At 32.9% G+C, this 19,642-nt stretch overlaps 1 protein-coding gene across 1 annotated transcript in view; it reads right to left on the bottom strand.

Annotated features, from left to right (window-relative positions):
- Ca-alpha1D (Ca[2+]-channel protein alpha[[1]] subunit D) overlaps positions 1-19,642 on the bottom strand; it is a 132,995-nt gene that overhangs the window by 73,148 nt on the left and 40,205 nt on the right. Inside the window, exons 18-21 of the mRNA XM_088264161.1 lie at positions 15,131-15,260; positions 14,086-14,252; positions 12,763-12,850; positions 1,993-2,100 (exon numbers count right to left, since the gene is read on the bottom strand). Coding sequence (XP_088120287.1) covers positions 1,993-2,100; positions 12,763-12,850; positions 14,086-14,252; positions 15,131-15,260 — 493 coding nt within the window. The remainder of the gene's footprint in view (positions 1-1,992; positions 2,101-12,762; positions 12,851-14,085; positions 14,253-15,130; positions 15,261-19,642) is intronic.

The raw sequence follows: 19,642 nt of genomic DNA, 5'->3' as shown, positions 1-19,642 counted from the left end.
TAAATTGTATTAAACAATAAACAATATAAAAAAAATAATTCACATTAAATAATTATTGGTTGGAATATATTAATGGTAATTATTAGTTTTGCTATAATATCGATGACAGACAATGAATCGAAGCTTTTTAGTGTTATTTTTTTTACATTTTAATAAAGCATCTCAATTCTCGTTAACCCTTAAAACTTGAATTTTTTGTTAAACTAGTTTTTTATGGGTTAAAATAACCCAAGTTAATGCAAACATTTTCTATGTACAAATTTACATGAGAATGTTTAAAATATTATGTAAACTTGTTAAGAAATAATGAGTATTATTTTTAAAAACTGGTTTTTTAATAGATTTTTTGTCAAATTTCAAACGAAGTGTAATTTAATTTTTAAAATAAAAATGACTTAAATTACCTTATTTGAAATAAAATGTGAATGTATTTTTTTAATACTTAACTACATCACTATTGTTCTCTTAATTCTTATCCACACCAAATGGTGCATAGGGCACTTGCATCGCATTGTTACATTGATCGCTAGTTACTTGAAGGAAAGAAAGGTAAGAGTGAAATATCACTAGTATATATTTTGAACCCACTGGGAATCGAACCCGGGACCTCCAACATGATATTTTACATTTAAATTAGTTATATTTTGTAGAAGCGTGATTTATCAGTCACCCGGTATATGAGGTATTACTATTTGCCACATTTGGAGGAATAAAATACCGAGGGATGTATTATTATAACAATATTGTCATTAGTTGCTAACAATTTTTGGTATTATAAATGGTATTACTCTTTGCTTCATTAAAAGATATGGAATACCGAGGGTGTATTATTACAATATTTTTTTTAATTGTTAACCATTTTTAATGGTATTAAAAGTATTACTTTTGCCTCATTTTAAGGTATGCAATACCGAGGGCTGTATTTTTAAAATATTTTCTTGATTTGTTAACAATTCTTGGTATTATAAATAGTATATTGTAACGGTATATACACGGGTCTACTAAACAATAAAATGACTCGACTGCAATCAGTGTTAAACGCAGCAGCGAGACTAATTTTTGGAATTTCTAAATTCAGTCACATCACCCCACTACTTCACAAACTCCACTGGTTACGCTTTCCCGAAAGGGTTGAGTATAAACTCTGCCTACTCATGTATAAATCAATACACAATATGGCTCCAGAGTATCTTAAGGAGCTGTGTATTCCAGATGAATTGGTTGATAGAAGTCTCACGCTTCGATCGGCTACAACATCTGCAATGGGCAAAGTGATCTTACCAGCTCGAAACCAACATACTAAATTTGGCAAGCGTGCCTTTGCTGTTGCAGGACCGACAGCGTGGAATGCTCTTCCACCAATGGTTAGAAATAGTGAGAGTGAGATGATCTTTAGAAAAAGACTAAAAACACATTTGTTTGCTAAATCATTTCCACCCTAATATTTTCCTTAATTCATTCACAGTGAAGCGCCCTTGAGGTATTTTTTTTACGAAAATGGCGCTATATAAGCTATCCAAATTTATTATTATTATAACTCGTAGATACATTTTGAGGAATGTAATACCGAAAGGTGTACTTTTAGTTTCTTGAATTTTGAACAATTTTTAGTAGTACAAATAGCATCACTTTTGTAACATTTTAGGAGATGTAATACCGAGAAATGTACTAGTGTTTCTTTAATTATAAATAATTTTTGGCACTATGAATAGCATCACTTTTTGCCACATTATTGTAGACCAAATACAGATATAAATATTTTCTGCACTGGGCACAAGTAACACATCAACGTTCAAGTAGCCCCGTTCTACAGTACTATTGTTTCTTTAATTATTAACAATTTTTGGCACTATGAATAGCATCACTTCTTGCCGCATTTTAAGGAATTTAATACTGAGGGATGTATTACTACAATATTTTCATGAATTGTTAACAATTTTGGCAGTACAAATGGTAGTTGATACAATAAAAGGTTGGTAAATGAGTACTTACCTTGAACAGCTGGACTCCGATAACGGCGAACATGAACTGGAGCAAGTACGTCACCAGCATGATATTCCCAATAGTTTTAATAGCAACTATAACACATTTCACTACATACTACAGTTCCAAACCATTATTTTTACATTCAAAGAAAAACCAAAACACACGTGACGAGGAAAATTACAAAGACGGCAAATTCGAAATCACAGGATTGGCAAATGCAGGGGTAGTTTTTAGTATAACCCATTATATCACAATTCCGGGATGGTCCAGTGTTAATAGTCCGGGCGGTCACAACACGTCACGGGGTTTGTAAGGGACACAGAATGGAAAGCGCACAGTTATTGGTCCGGAGGCGCCGCGTGAGGTCCGGGCGTCATGTGATCGGTGGAGATTGGCAGCGGAAAAGATAAAAACAGGGGCATTATAGCGATGTCTAAAGTGCCAAGTCAAGCTCATTCCTTTTAACCGTCTGAAAGTCCGATTGTTCAAAAGTGGCTCTTACCTTTTTTAAGCTTTTCATCCTTTTTATGTTAACTTTATTTAAAAAAAAAAATGTTTTCTGATGGACAAGTATTTTTTGTATTTTATGTAAACATTATTATTCTAGTTCTACTTATAATACCTATACCCTTATACACTTTACTATGACTAAATTATATTGTATACCCACACACAGGCCATGCCTTTGTGGGATCTTTTTTTGTATTCATATTTATATTTTATAATTAATTTTTTCTATTTAAATTTATGTTATGTAATGCAAAAGAATTTAAAATAAAAAAAAAAAACAAAAAAAACCCTTTCTTAAATGCAACGGAATGGCAAAGGGGGTGCCATTTGTTGCTGCAGACCAATCCACAGGATTGAGACCACAGAAAAAGATGTAACGTCGCTAGGCACTATAATAATAATAAAGTGTTATTATTATAATACTTGGAAGTGGTCAGGTCAGGAGTCGGAATAATTGACGGGTGTGTATGAGGAGATGCACGAATGTGGAAGAGAAGATCATTTGAAAAGACAATCTTGTTCGAAAAAAGACAGCGGTGCGGCGTTTTACTCACTCTGCCTAAGTGGCATAATTGACAGTTGATTAGTTATAATAATAATTATATCGGATAATTTATAAAGTGCCATTTTTTTGTAAAATATTACCTAAAAGACACTTCGCTATTTAATGATCGCAATCATTCATATTTTAGCAATTGCTCTTTAAAAAAAAAAACAAGACAGCTGATTTTTTAAAAAAAATTCACTTAAACTGAGTGTAGAGTAAATTAGAAAAAGTATATAAAGCAAAGCAAAAACTATGTTATCTCACATACTTTGGTTATTTGCTCAGAAAATAATATTTTTATTTAGTTATTTGCATCAGATAATAATAATAATAATAATAAAACCCTTATCCGCACCCCAATGGTGCATAGGGCACTGCTTCATATGAACGCAGTGTTATCTTGATCGTTTACACATGAAGGAAAGGTGATCAGCCCTCCGCTTCAGGTACTAGTCCAGGGTAATATTGAATTGATATTACAGTGAAAAAATCACTTATATTTATTTGACCCCCCCTGGGAATCGAACCCAGGACCTCCAGAACGGTAGCCGGGCGTGCTGACCATTACACTACGGAGGCGGACAAGATGCATCAGATTATAACCCAATCAAATTGGGTGAACTTGGGCAGGTTGTGTTTAAAAACAGGAATCAAATGGAGATACGGTGAGGATCTATATATGAAAACGGGACTATATTGACATAAACATTTTGATTGAGGTCAACATAATTTTCAATAATAATAATAATAATAATAAAGCCCTTACCCGCACCCCAATGGTGCATAGGGCACTGCGTCATATAAACGCAGTGTTATCTGGATCATTTACACATGAAGGAAAGGTGATCAGCCCTTTGCTTCAGGTACCAGTCCAGGGTAATGTTGTAAAAGTAATGTTGAAAAAATATTAGAGTGAAAAAATCACTTATATTTATTTGACCCCCCTTGGATATCAAACCTGGGACCTCCAGAACGGTAGCCGAGCGTGCTGACCATTACACTACGGAGGCGGACAAAATTTTCAATACCAAATAAAAACTGATAGTTTTCTTCACTTTTGACTATAGCGTTTGGTCTAACAGACGCAAGTTAAATGGAATGAGCATTACTTATATATAGGTATAAATGCATGGTAAGTACGGAGTGGAGCACTGCTGGGGATAAAGACATATTCCTACAAGGATTAATATAATAAAACAATGATGACGTGAGAGTGAAATGATGTGTGAAATTTGCCTTACATTACTTATTCAAACACTATCTATTTTCTAACCAAATATATCAGATGAAATATCAAAATCTTAATTCCCCTCACATTACTTTGAAATTTTGGCACAATGTTGCATTTAAATATGCGCATGTTTTTTATTTATGCACATAAATTAGAAAGCTAATGTTCATTTGTTAAAAATCTTAAATCTCCTAAAGTAATTCATCGATTGCTTTGAATTTTGGGCACAGCTTTGGATTTGAACACGCATGTTTTTATGTATCTGTGACAGGTACAAAAATGCTTTTGATAAAACAGACTTTTTACCGGAATGGCAGTACCATCTGTTGAACTTTAAAATACTACACGCAATACTAAACATTGCTCACAGCGGACAGCGTACTTCTTGACATTTGTTATTTCATAGATTTTCAATATTTTAAATTCTTCAGAAACATTACGAAATGAAACAAACATAGAACTATGTGCAATCCTTTTTCTTTCTTTTCAATTTTACTAGACTGTGCCACAGAATGCATTGCCGGATACAAATAGTTGACAGCAAAAATCTAGTAAATTATATAAGACCATGTTTAAAAAACATAGCTAACTAATTTTTTTATGACAGCTATTCTGCTACAAAAAAAAATCTTTTAGTGGAATTGAATAAAGCACTATCCTGAATGTAAACTATACAAAATCAAGGCATTTAATGATAAAACAACAAGTGAATAGATTTTTTTTTCAATAATCAGCGACCTGATTTCATCATTATCGACATCATCAGACTGGCGATGATCTCAGTAATGTTGAAATCCAGTCACTGGTCAGTAAAAAAAAATGGAAAAAGCTATCAAATTTTTACTAGATGGGATTTGAACCCAGGACCAGAATGCATGACTAGACTGCAAAGACAATTTTGCATCTAAATCTGATATAGAGTTATTCAAACGTTTTTTTCCTAAGAATGGCAAATCTATCGTCAAATTTGAGGCTGGGAGATGGATTGTATGTATGTTCATGCGGTATGAAATAAAAAACTGATCAATGATAAATGGTAAATAGATCAACGATAAATTAGAATTGATCAAACACCTGTAAAAAATCAACATCTTGTTAATATTGTATGGTTGTTTAAGGTAAGGGAACGCTCATCACAAAACGGACACATTTCAAATAAAAACAAAAGGAAAATTGAGGAAAAAAAACACAAAACGAAATTGAAAAAATAAAAACACATTTTGGATATTCCGGAACAAATATCAAATTTCGAAACCATTTGAGAAAAATAAGCACCTTTGGGTTGTTTCGTTTATTGTTAATAGTACCATAGATTAATGAGTATATAATATATTTACAGAGTACATAATTTTAGTAGTTATATAGGTATTTTTTTAAAAATAAATATTAAATTAAAATATTGTATAATACATAGTTAGTCCAGAAATTAGGACCACACAATGAACACCAATGTATATATAAAAAATAAGTAAATTTATCGGTGCTTCTAAAATTTTGATCATTGATATTTTTGTTGATGTTTTGTTGACATTTTGTGGATATTCTTTTGATATTTTGTCAATATCACAATATCGTATTTTCATAACATCAAAATGAAAGTGTGGCAGATCCAAAATAGCGCTTTTATCAATTTCGGTGGAAGGGTAAAGCAAATTTTGAAAATAAACATTTTAGATAAAAAACCAAACTAAGGAAAAATACAAACAGTGAAAAAATTGCACACTGGTGTTCACATGCTTAGGCTTTCTGAGGTTATTATTACTGTTTTAAATATTTTGATATGAAATTACTTTTGCTACTGTACCTTGTATTAATCTAAGCAAAGAATGTTATTTATTTATTTAATTTAATTTTGATTACATGATCAGTAATTTATTATGTTTTTATGTATTTTTTAAATTAGTTTGACTGTAAAAAAGTGAGGTTAGGTTCTAATTTTTTTTATATGGGAGTTGCATTTATTATTTACCTTGCTTATTACGTACAAGGTTTTGGTTAGGTTAGGTTATATGAGCATATATAAGAGTGTAGCTGTTTTTAACATATACTGTTAATGTATTATTGTATATTTAAATACTTTCTATATGATTTTAAACTAAATATTGTAAAGTATTTCAAGCAAACAAATATTATGCGACTCACAAAACGAACCTTGCTTACAAAGTCCTTTGTATGTATCGTATTTCATCTTGATACTCCAAGAAGGATGTTCAAACATGATGAAAATCAAATGAGAGCTTCATTAAACAAAGAGGAGGATCAATCAAATCAACCAATCTCAACTGCTGCCATCAAGGACATCCTGGACAAATCGCTTACTCCTTTCAAGAACGTCATAAATCAAAAAACCTGATTTTTCAGGAGAATGTTTTTAAAGTTTAAAAATACACTACAATGTATTGAAAATAATTATCAAGCCACTTATTGAAATTTTTACTGTGCAACAGATCTTTTTAGGTAAAAGCTGAAGGTTTTTTCTCCATTTGAAAAATATTTAGTATATTCAAAAAATAATTGAACAGTACATTTTCTTCAGAATGCAAAAACAACACTTTCTGCCCTGTAGCGGGTAAATATTCAGTTAAAAATATGCCTCTTTTGGGATATAGTACATTTTTTGGGCATTCCGAAAACATGCACAACTGAAAATTGACAATTTTTGATTTATGACGTTCTTGAAAGGAGTGAGCGAAATGGGGAAAGGTTTAAGAGTTTACAAACACTCACGATCCAAACTCAGCTGAGGCCATCAGGATCAACCATTTCTAAAATGACACCTTTGACTGTTTTTTGTGGCAAGTGTTCAACAAGAGAGAGAAACCGACAACATTGGAAAGGTTTTTCAACCAGCAGCCAAGAAGCAAAGGACGGAATAAGCGGAGTTAATTAACCCAGCAAACTTCAGTAGACTCTTTTAAATCTTTTTTTTTTTTTAAGTACCATTGATGCTACAAAACAGTTAAACATATTGGGAGCTATAAATACTCAATACGCAACCAAATTTGTGCACCGATCAGCTTTAAATGATCAAATATAAAAACCATCCCTTTTAAAACTTGTGAATTTAATTCTATTGTATTAAAAAATGTAACTTTATCAAATAAATAAAAATAATTCAGATTTTTAATTCTATTGTCCATGTGTATTATTTATTATTTCGAGGTACAGTAGCAAACGTTGTTAATGTATAAAAAAAGGAAATTATGGTAGCTAAGAAAATAAAAACAAAATAAAAATCATACATAATACATACCTTATAAATAATATGCCTGGAGTATCGTAGGAGATCCAAGAGAATAACCCAATATTTAGAAAACAATTAAAAATAATAATAATATGTACAAATGAGTTTTTTGAGAATTGAGATGCTTAAAATAATAGTATAATAAACATAATAACAGTAAAATAAGTGTTAAAAGAACCCAAAGGTGCAATCATGTTATGAATTGTGTTCAATGAAGACCAGACCAATATGAAAAGCTAACACTACTTTCAAAACAGATATCGCTCACTCCTTTCAAGAACCTCATAAATCAAAAATCGTCAATTTTCAGTTATGCATGTTTTCAGAATGCCCAGAAAATGTACTATATCCCAGCAAAAGAGGCATATTTTTAACTAAATATTTACCCGCTACAGGGCAGAAAGTGTTGTTTTTGCATTTCGAAGAAAAGGTATTGTTTAATTATTTTGTTAAATATAGTAAATATTTTTCAAATGGAGAGAAAGCCTTCAGGTTTTACCTAATAAGATATGTTGCACAGTAAAAAGTTTAGTAAATGGCTTGATATTTATTTTCAATACATTATATTATATTTTTAAACTTTAAAAACGTTCTCCTGAAAAATCAAGTATTTTGATTTATGATGTTCTTGAAAGGAGTGAGCGATATATCAAATGGTATTCCAGATATGACTGCCTTTTTCACTACGTTTCACATTACATTTCAGCGGAGGCGTGCATTCTGTGTAAATAGCCAGAAAAACAGTGCCTACTCTATCAAAATAGTTTAGAGAACAATCATGAAAGTAAGTTTAAGAAGCAAAAAAAACCTATCCAACAAAATTATTGTTTTCAATATTCAAAGTCCCAAAGGTAGAAACTATATTTTCAAAAAAATTGTAATTCTTTAATTATTTAAGGGTGAAAATTACTAGAATCTTAATAAAAGCCCATCCTTGAGATATAAACATGACTTTACAATACCAAAATGCAATACCAAGCAATTGCAACAGAATTTTAAATGACTTTAAATGCTAAAAAATAAATTAAATAAATTTTATAAATGTTAATTTTAGAAAAAAAAATACATTAAAATAAAAATAATATATTATTAGATTAAAAGCAATATTTTAAGCTTTTCCACATTATTTTTATTTGACCAGCGACCGGGTTTCATCGTTACCGACATCATCAGACTGGTGATGAATGATGTCGGTAACGACGAAACCCGGTCGCTGGTCAAATAAAAATAAAGCGGAAAAGCTAAAAATATTGGTTTTAATCTAATAATATATTAAAAATGCAATTCCATCACGAAGTGTCAGTGGATAATATAAATCTATTAAATAAAAATAAGTTGTAAATTATAATACAAGTATAAGTCCCTCTCCAAGCACAAGAGCTCAGTCTCTTTTTTGGAGAGAACTGCGTTTTTAATTTTAAGATTGTTAGAAATGTTTAGAAAATCAATTAAAATTGGAAAAAACATTGTAACGATATTTAAAAAAAAAACCTCAATTACTTGCGTTCCACATAGAAACATGACCAGTGCCTACTATGCCTTATCCTTTACCCAACCCTACTGTCTACCCTGATTAAAAAGTCTGTGCACGCCACTGCATCTCAGTTCAAATCAAGATTTGTACATTAGATCGATATCTACAGAGTGAGGCAGACCAAGAGTAACATTTTGAAGTTTTTTTTCTCCTTTATTTACGGCCGTAGTCAATTTGTACATAGTAAATATAATACATCGCTCACTCCTTTTAAGAACGTCATAAATCAAAAAACTTGATTTCTCAGGAGAATGTTTTTAAAGTTTAAGAATATAACACAATAATGTATTGAAAATAAATATCAAGCCACTTATTGAACTTTTTACTATACAATAGATCTTTTTAGGTAAAACCTGAAGGTTTTTTCTCCTTTGAAAAGTGTTTAATATATTTTAAAAAATAATTGAACAATACCTATTCTTCAAAATGCAAAAACAACATTTTCTGCCCTGTAGCGGGTAAATATTAAGGTAACAATATGCCTCTTTTGCTGGGATATAGTACATTTTTTGGGCATTCCGAAAACATGCACAAGTGAAAATTGAGGTTTTTTTATTTAAGACGCTCTTGAAAGGAGTGAGCGACATGTGATAACTGTTGTATAAAATAATAATCTCTTTTAAGTATATTAAACAAGGATGAACATATTAGACAAGGAATTACAAATCAGCCTGAAGTATTGTAATTATTCATGCCTTATAGTTAGCAAGTGACATGTTCCAGATATCCGTGTGGTCTGCGAAATCATTGCTGAGGTTTTGCGTTCGGTGAATGAAGGTATTGAATCCAGACACTGTCCGGCTATTATTATAGTAAAATATCTGACGGTTTCTCATTGTTTTCTTATTGTTTTTATATACGGATCAGATAAACCGCTAATGAACACATAACTCCCCATTTACATGGTAGATACGTTTCACAAAATACCATATAAAAATAAAGTACAGAAAAAGAAATGGTGGATAGTTTTCCTTGCATAAAAATCTATTCAGGATATCAAAAATTAAATTCAATAATGCTTTTTGTATCTTTATTTTACATATGGTGGATAGTTTTCCTTGTATAAAAATTTATTCAAACTATAGAATTGGTCAAAAGTCTTCATTTAACACGGTGCATTTCTAAGTATGATATAAAAATGATTTTTAAAATAAAATACCTAATTAAAGGAATCATAAAAATATTTAAATGAGGAGAAATAGATAAATATGTAGAACTTTTTTTCCTATTGAAAAAAAAGTGAAATTTCAAATCAATTCAAATACATATAATATAAAATAAAACCCTTATCCGCACCCCAATGGTGCGTAGGGCACTGCGACATATAACGCAGTGTTATCTTGATCGTTTACACATGAAGGAAAGGTGATCAGCCCTCCGCTTCTGGAACCAGTTCAGGGTAATATTGAATAAATATTACAGTGAAAAATCACAAATATTTATTTGAACCCCCCTGGGAATCGAACCCGGGACCTCCAGAATGGTAGCCGAGCGTGCTGACCATTACACTACGGAGGCAGACAAATACAAATAATGTTTATTTGTTCAAAATTTTAAATATCCTTAAAACATTCACCGATTGCTTTAAAATTTCGATACTATATTGCATTTGAATACAGGCATGTTTCCATATGCCTATCACAGGTAAAAATATATTTTTAACAGGTTTTCACCTCAATGGCAGCGCCATCTGTTGATCAAGGTGCACAATGGGCCACAAAGTATCAACAAAAAACATTCAAGAAATTCTTGTCATTATTCAAGAATTTCTATTATCTTATACTAAATGGTGCATAAGGCCCTGCATTGGATCGATGCAGTATTACTCGGCATAATAATTTCTCCACAAAGATAGATCTTTATGATTGGATGACGTGGGATACTGGGGGTGGGGAAATATATAGCCTTCTTTGAGCCTCAGCGCCCCTTACCTTAAACATTTGGACACCCATTACAGCGAACATAAACTGCAATAGGCATGTAACCAACACAATGTTTCCTATGGTCTTTACCGCCACTATCACGCACTGCACTACATGCTACATTAACAGAAATCATATTAAAACATAATCAACATATCAAAAAAATAATAAATTTGAAGAATATGGAAGTCTGGCCATTTACGGGGCTGACGACCGTCATAGGCTGGTTTAAGTGATCACTTTACACACGTGTTACATTCGCCAATTCTTCTTCTTGGAAGTTCTATATATATATATATATATATATATATAATAATAATAATATAATAATAAACCCTTATCCGCACCCCAATGGTGCATAGGGCACTGCGTCATATAAAAGCAGTGTTATCTTGATCGTTTACACATGAAGGAAAGGTGATCAGCCCTCCGCTTCAGGTACCAGTCCAGGATAATATTGAATAAATATGACAGTGAAAAAATCACTTATATTTATTTTACCCCCCTTGGGAATCGAACCCGGGACCTCCAGAACGGTAGCCGAGCGTGCTGACCATTACACTACGGAGGCGGACTATATATATATATATATATATATATATATGAACCAATTTAGAAACCTTGTCCTTGAATCACTAGAACTTCACTAGAGACATCTATTGGTGAGATGTAAATAAATTTGAATATTATGTGTCACATGTGGTTTTGCTACAAAGCTACAATACTGAAATTTTGAAATTTATTTTTGCACTAAAATTTTCCAAAAATAGTCTCTATCTCTTATCTAAAATGTCACTTCACGGGGTAGTTTAAAATTCTAAATAACTCTTAAATAAGTCTTGTTGGGAAATTAAAATACAATTTTTTTTTGTATTTTAACCCTCACTGGTCCAATGTCGAATCTCATTCGACATGGATTTTTTGCGCTTAGGTCCCATGTCGGATGTTATTTCACATTATTTTCATCATTAGTATTATTTATTTAAATTCCAAGCTTACATTTTTGTCACTCGTATCTATTACAACAGTATGTGGAGCAGAGGACAAAAGATTTTTTCCAATTGGAATGTAACTGTCTACCTAGATTTTTTTTTTTTTTAATTTTGGGGGACCGGAAAGGGTTAAAATCATTATCCTCGTGGCACGGTAATATTATAAAACACTTTTCTTATCATTCATCGTTCAATTTGTATAATATCACTTGAAAACTGTTCTTTACAACTACCGGTTTTGAAATACTCACTCCATCATCAGGTCAACTGTAAACCTACAAAAGACTGACTGTAGTCAACAGTTGACTTGATGATGGATTGGTTATTCCAAAACCGGTAGTTGTGAAGTAGAGTTTTTAAGTGGTATTACACAAAGTGAATGATGAATGATAATGAGAGTGTTACTGAATATTAACATTGTGAGTGGTTAGGGCAGTTTTCGTATTTTTATAATATTAAAAAAAAAAAAAAACTTGAAAGTTCTTATTGATTTCAATGCGTTATTATGTATGTATATGTGAGGCATATGCAGGCTAATGGACCAAATATTTTTTCTTTAAAACCCTTATCCGCTGATGCACAGGGCACTGCATTATATAAATGCAGTGCTATCTTGATCTTTCCGCTTCAGGTAACATTGGTCTAGGTCCAGGGTAACATTGAATAAATATTAAGGGGTGATGAATCACTTATATTTAATTGACCCCCCCTGGGAATCGAACCCGGGGCAAGCGCGATTGCTAAATATGCAAACCATGAAGGCAGATAATAAGTTTATATGTGTGTGTATACAAACCTTAAGACCCTTGGCCCTATTGATAGCCCTCAAAGGCCTGAGCACTCTCAATACCCTGAGAATCTTCACCACAGAGATAGCACCAGAACTGTAAGAATAATAACAAGGAAGTACTGATTCACTTCTGGAATAAAATGGAAAAGGTTAGAACGCAACAAACTATTCGAACCCGGGCAGCATTAAATAAAAACTACATTGGCCCAGCCATTAAAACAAGTTTTGCCCAAAAAAATTTTTCATTCCTCGCTCCAAAAATATTTAATTTGCTGCCCGAAACCATTAAGATTTCCAGGAGTGATCAGGTCCTTAAGAACAGTGTCCGTCGATGGTTACTTAACATTGGAAGGGACAAGGTGGAAAGTGAATTAATTAAAGTCCAGGTGTAATTATCACATTGAAAAACCTTAAAACATAAATTATTTTTATATCTCCTGTATGTTATGTTTATAATCTAATCATTAAAAAAAATATATATATATATTAAAAATTAAAAAAATATATATATAAACTTTGTATTACCATGTTAGTATTCGGCTCAACACAGGCCATGCCTAAAGAGCCGTAATACGTATAATAAATGTGTATATGAAATGAATATGTATATTGAATGTATCTATGTATTATGAAAATAAATAAATAAATAAATAAACTATGTAATAAACTAAGCTTGGCCCCGTTGGCTCTCTGTGGTGTCTTGATGGAGATTTTCCCCCGCCGTAAAAAATGGTTAGGTTAGGTTAGGTTACATTTAGTTATGTTAGGTTGGTAGACCTGCCCAGGAGTGAGTTTCTGCAGACAAACTGTATAACATGGTCAATTGCCATAAGCAACATATTGTATTGAATAAAAATATATATATTTATAATATAATATAATAATAATAAAACCCTTATCCGCACCCAATGGTGCATAGGGCACTGCATCATATAAACGCAGTGTTATCTTGATCGTTTACACATGAAGGAAAGGTGATCAGCCCTCCGCCTCAGGTACCAGTCCAGGGTAATATTGAATAAATATTACAGTGAAAAAAAATCAGTTGTATTTATTTTACCCCCCTTGGGAATCGAACCCGGGACCTCCAGAACGGTAGTCGAGCGTGCTAACCATTACACTACGGAGGCGGACATATATATTTACATAAAACAATATATATATTTACAGTAAACATGATTTAATTTGTGATTACATTGTTTTAATACAACCACAGATGGCGGTAGAAGTGCCATTTTAGATATAAATGTCACCGGGCTTTGATTACATGCGCGGCTATACATGAACGGCTATACTCCCGCAAAGGTTAATTATCTTGAGTGCAGTTACCTGAAGAACATGGATATCAGGGAGACACAGACCACCAGGAGGTCGAGCAGATTGAAGGCGGAACGGCAGAAGGCGCCCTTGTGGAACACGAAGCCGTAGGAGATGACCTTGAGCATCAGCTCCACGGTGAACACAGTCGTGAAGAAGTAATCGAAGTAGTTCAATATCTGGACAAATTGGGAATAAATTGATCACCGCATGACAAGATGAAACACCATATTCATTAATTCATTTACAATTTGCATTCCTGGTCTCCGTGGCAGCTGATATGTCATCTTCCTTGCTCCTTCCAAGCAAGTTTCATGAATGTAGCGGAGTTTGAAACACAACGCTGTTTTGAAGTATTTTTCAGCAGGGTTTTCAAACAATAAAACCCACAATTGAAATTCCGATAGAGTATTTATTTTAAAATTTTATAAAATTCGATCTGGCGGATTTTGAAAGTAGGCGACACATATCGCTCACTCCTTTCAAGAACGTCATAAATCAAAGAACTTGATTTTTCAAGAGAACGTTTTTAAAGTTTAAAAATATAATACAATATATTAAAAATAAACATCAAGCCACTTTTTGAACTTTTTACAGTGCAACAGATATTTTTAGGTAAAACCTGAAGGTTTTTTCTCCATTTGAAAAATATTTAATATATTTAAAAAAATAATTTAACAATACATTTTCTTCAAAATGCAAAAGCAACACTTTTTGCCCTGTAGCAGGTAAATATTAAGTTAAAAATATGCCTCTTTTGCTGGGATATAGTCCATTTTCTGGGCATTCAGAAAACATGCACAACTTAAAATTTATGATTTTTTATTTATGACGTTCTTGAAAGGAGTGAGCGATATATGACATCATGCATTAAATCACATATATATCACTACAGCAATATAATTTGCATGTATAAATTCACTTGAGTACTTGTAATAAACTTGCGTGAATCAGATATAAGTGCATTCTATTTTTGCAATACCTTTCCACAAAACAACGTTAAAAATAATTTGGGGCGTTCAAGTTATTGACAAGGTGTAAGCAGAGTGGAACTTACGAGATTTCTTTCGGAGCCAGCGTTGAGCGGATCTTCAGCAGCCAACATGGCGGAGGAGAACATGATGCAGACGAGGATGACATTGCCAAACAGCGAATGGTTGCAGAGCCAATGACAAAAAACTCGAAATCTATAAGACACAACCTTAAACATCACCAATAGAACTACAATCTGCCAAAGAGAGAACTCACAATCTGTCAAAAAGAGTAGAAACTAGAGGTGTAACCAATAAGTATTACTTTTCTGTAATGTTTTTCACAGATACTTCATGTGGCACATTTTATAAACTTCATAAAATTAAACAACTTTGTTTTAACCACTTTTTTATTATTAGTACACTTTAACCTACCGGTTTCGACAAGAACCTTGTCATCATCAGGGTTTATTAAATTCTAAAAGATTAAAAACATTAAAATACGCACAATTAATTCCATTCCCTTACCAAAAACTCCACACTCTGTAAAAAATCCTAAATTATTTTGGATTTTTTACGGAGTGTGTGGAAGTTTTTGATAAGGAAATGTAATTAATTATGAGTATTTTAATGTTTTAGAATTTAATAAACCCTGATGATGACAAGGTTCTTGTCGAAACCGGTAGGTTAAAGTGTACTAATAATAAAAAAAGTGGTTAAAACAAAGTTGTTTAATTTTATGAAGTATTTCAATTTCAGTCATCCGATTGGAAAGGAATCACTACTTTGACTCAGTTTATATTTCTTTCCAACTTATTTTTCTATGCCAAATTGTCAAATATATCGCTCACTCCTTTCAACAACATCATATCGTTTTTAAAGTTTAAAAATAGAATAAAATGTATTAATCATAAATATCAAGACACTTATTGAACTTTTAATTGTGCAACAGAGATTTTTAGATAAAACTTGAATGTTTTTTCTCCATTTGAAAAATATTTAGTATATTCAAAAAAAATAATTAAACAATACATTTACTTCAAAATGCAAAAACAATATTTTCTGTCCTGTAGTGGGAAAATATAAAGTTCAAAATATGCCGCTTTTGCTGGGATATAGTACATTTTCTGGGCATTCTAAAAACATGCATAACTGAAAATTGAGGATTTTTGATATATGACGTTGTTGAAAGGAGTGAACGATATTAGGAGCTAGAATATGCAACACATAATCAAATTCGTACTCTGATTAGCGGGGTTAGCTATAAATTATTGAATCCATACATCAATTTCGACTGGCGACTTATAATAAACATTTTATTTGTAAAAGGGACATTTTTAAAATTTTATATCTGATACTGAAATCATGCATTATTGCAAGGTATTATTATAAGACAAAATATTTTCCAAATTTTATGATTTTTTTATTAAACGTTTAACCTTCCGCGAGTAGGTTCCTTTATATGGTGCAAGCTATGGGGAGTGAGTTTTTTTGACATGGATAATTCTTTCTTTTTTTATCAAATCATGATACAATAATATGAAAACAGCAAAAAAATAGTAAAAAAAAATTACTCACGTTTTTAAAGATTTATAATTAAAAATCGAATGCGGATTTCAGGGATAGCAAACCATCGATTTCATTCAAACCCTTATCCGCACCCTATTGGTGCATAGGGCACTGCATCATATAAACTGAGTGTTATCTTGATCGTAAACACATGAGGAAAGGTGATCAGCCCTTCGCTTCAGGTACCAGTCCAGGGTAATATTGAATAAATATTGGAGTGAAAAAAATCACTTAATTTTTTTGACCCCCAGGAATCGATCTCGGGACCTCCAGAACGATAGCCGAGCGTGCTGACCATTACACTACGGAGGCGGACACATTCCAGGAGGAGGAAAAACACTCCACTTTTCACTATTATAGCAGGTATACAAAATAAATAATAAAGCAGGCATGAGAACAATATTAACTTAGAAGTTTTTTTTTGTACGATAATCCTTAAAACATGGATAAACACAGAGCCCAACATCACATTCAATACACATGTATCCTGTTTCCCTTCTCTTTGGTGGTCTTATTGAAGAATGCGCGCACATAACACCAGCGTCACGTAGTGCTTCACTTGACTTGTGTCTGTGAAACTTCTTCTTATTGTAGGCCTTGCCGTCCTGTTTTTAAGAGGGATTAGCCTCCTGCGACGTCGATTCCCAGCTATCGACCCATATCTTTGGTGGTCTGCCCGGTAGTCGTCTACCATGGGGTCGGCCGTACAGTGCGATGTGGGGGAGTGTGGATGGTTCCATTCTCCTCACATGCGCATACCATTGTCTCCTTCGTTGCCTTCCCCACCTAACGACATCTTCGATCTCGCATATTTCCCTGATGCTGGCGTTTCTTATTCTATCTCGAAGACTCTTGCCTGATATGTCTGCGAAACTGGTTGAATGAAATGGCTTTTTGTTAGTCTGGTGGTATTATCATTGGCTCATCTTCCACCAGATATTGGTGCTCGTGGAGTCTGCTATTTCTCAACGATCTGGGCTACGAGTTTTTCGATTTGGATGTGTTCTTGCATTTTACAGTGTGAAACAAAAATAATATATTGACGATTGAGATTTCCAGGAGCTGGAAGAATACTTTCTTGAACCACTTTATGGTTTTGCGTCCAACTGCCCGTTTATATGACTGCGTCATATAAACGCAGTGTTATCTTGATCGTTTACACATGAAGGAAAGGTGATCAGCCCTCCGCTTCAGGTACCAGTCAAGGGTAATATTGAATAAACATAACAGTGAAATTGCTCATATTTATTTTACCCCCCCTGGGAATCGAACCCGGGACCTCCAGAACAATAGCCGAGCGTGCTGATCATTACACTACGGAGGCGGACATCAAAATAATAGTGGTCGGAAAAACAAAGATTTCTTGCGCTGTCGTGTTTACCCATTTTTTTTTCATTTTAGACGATTCAGGTGTTTTCAGCCACGGCATAAATATTTGTTTCTCTAACTCTAACGTCCACAACATTATCGGTAAAAAAGAGCTGAAAAAGTTGCAACTCGGAGTAATTCCCCTGTACATTTATATTTGTTTTTAACGCGGACTGGAACCCATCGGAATCGTGAGGAGTCGGAGTAAATGTGGAGTTGTTCCACATTCTTGATTCTTCTCGCCTGCTTTGTGCACTATGTTGAATATTTGGTTCCTCATCATCATCAAAAGAAGAATCATTAAACTCCATTGATATATCATCAATATTTTCTTCCTCATTTCTCAAGTCTCTTTCCATTTTAGCAATATAGATCGTTCCAAATAAATCACGGCAATAAAAATTCAAAAGTAAATACAGAAGGCGATACAGTAAAAAAAACTTCAAATCACGTCAAAATATAGTATGACACTGTGAAACTTGTAAAAACTGCAAGAAAAGTATGATAAAACACTGTATAAAACTATAATTCACATTCTTCTTCAAACTTTTATCCGCACCCCAATGGTGCATAGGGCACTGCATCATATAAGCGCAGTGTTGTCTTGATTGTTGACACACGAAGGAAAGGTGATCAGCCCTCCGCTTCAGGTACCAGTCCAGGGTAATATTGAATAAATATTAGAGTGAAAAAATCACTTGTATTTATTTGACACCTCCCTGGGAATCGAGCCCGGGACCTCCAGAACGGTAGCCGAACGTGCTGACCATTACACTACGGAGGCGGACCACAATAATTCACACTAAACTACGTTAAACACTAATAATCCTCCGAATATTGTAGAAACACACTATGAAAAAAAGTATGAAAAAGCGCGCGCACCAAAATCTTTGGTTTGCAATGTATAACTTATTGAGCTTGTGTGACGTCATATAAATATCACGTGACATTCGTCGACAAGTCGATTTTCGCTGTTTTTCATTTGGGAATCTGTTTTCAAATGGTAAAATAATACTCTTTATTGTCCACATATCGCTCACTCCTTTCAAGAACGTCATAAATCAAAAATCGTCAATTTTCAGTTGTACATATTATCGGGATCTCCGGAAAATGTACTATATCCCAGCAAAAGCGGCATATTTTTAACTTAATATTTACCCGCTACAGGGCAAAAGTGTTGTTTTTGCATTTTGAAGAAAAGGTATTGTTTAATTATTTTTTTAAATGTTCTAAAAACATTCAGGTTTTATATAAAAAGATCTGTTGCACAGTAAAAAGTTCAATCAATGGCTTGATATTTATTTATAATACATTGTATTATATTTTTAAACTTTAAAAACGATCTACCGAAAAATCTAGTTTTTTTGATTTATGACGTTCTTGGAAGGAGTGAGCGATATATCAAAAATCGCCAATTTTCAGCTGTGCATGTTTTCGGAATGTCCAGAATATGTACTATATCCCAGCAAAAGCGGCATTTTTGTTAACTTAATATTTACCCGCTACAGGGCAGAAAGTGTTGTTTTTGCATTTTGAAGAAAAGGTATTGTTTAATTATTTTTTTAAATGTTCTAAATATTTTTCAAAAGGAAAAAAAAACTTCAGGTTTTACCTAAAAAGATCTGTTACACAGTAAAAAGTTCAGTAAGTGGCTTGATATT

This window comes from Brachycentrus maculatus, unplaced genomic scaffold, assembly GCF_059751285.1.
Source record: "Brachycentrus maculatus isolate JH-2025_06_01 unplaced genomic scaffold, ASM5975128v1 h1tg000216l, whole genome shotgun sequence".
NCBI lineage: Eukaryota > Metazoa > Arthropoda > Insecta > Trichoptera > Brachycentridae > Brachycentrus > Brachycentrus maculatus.
This window is presented reverse-complemented; position numbering and strand designations above follow the sequence as displayed.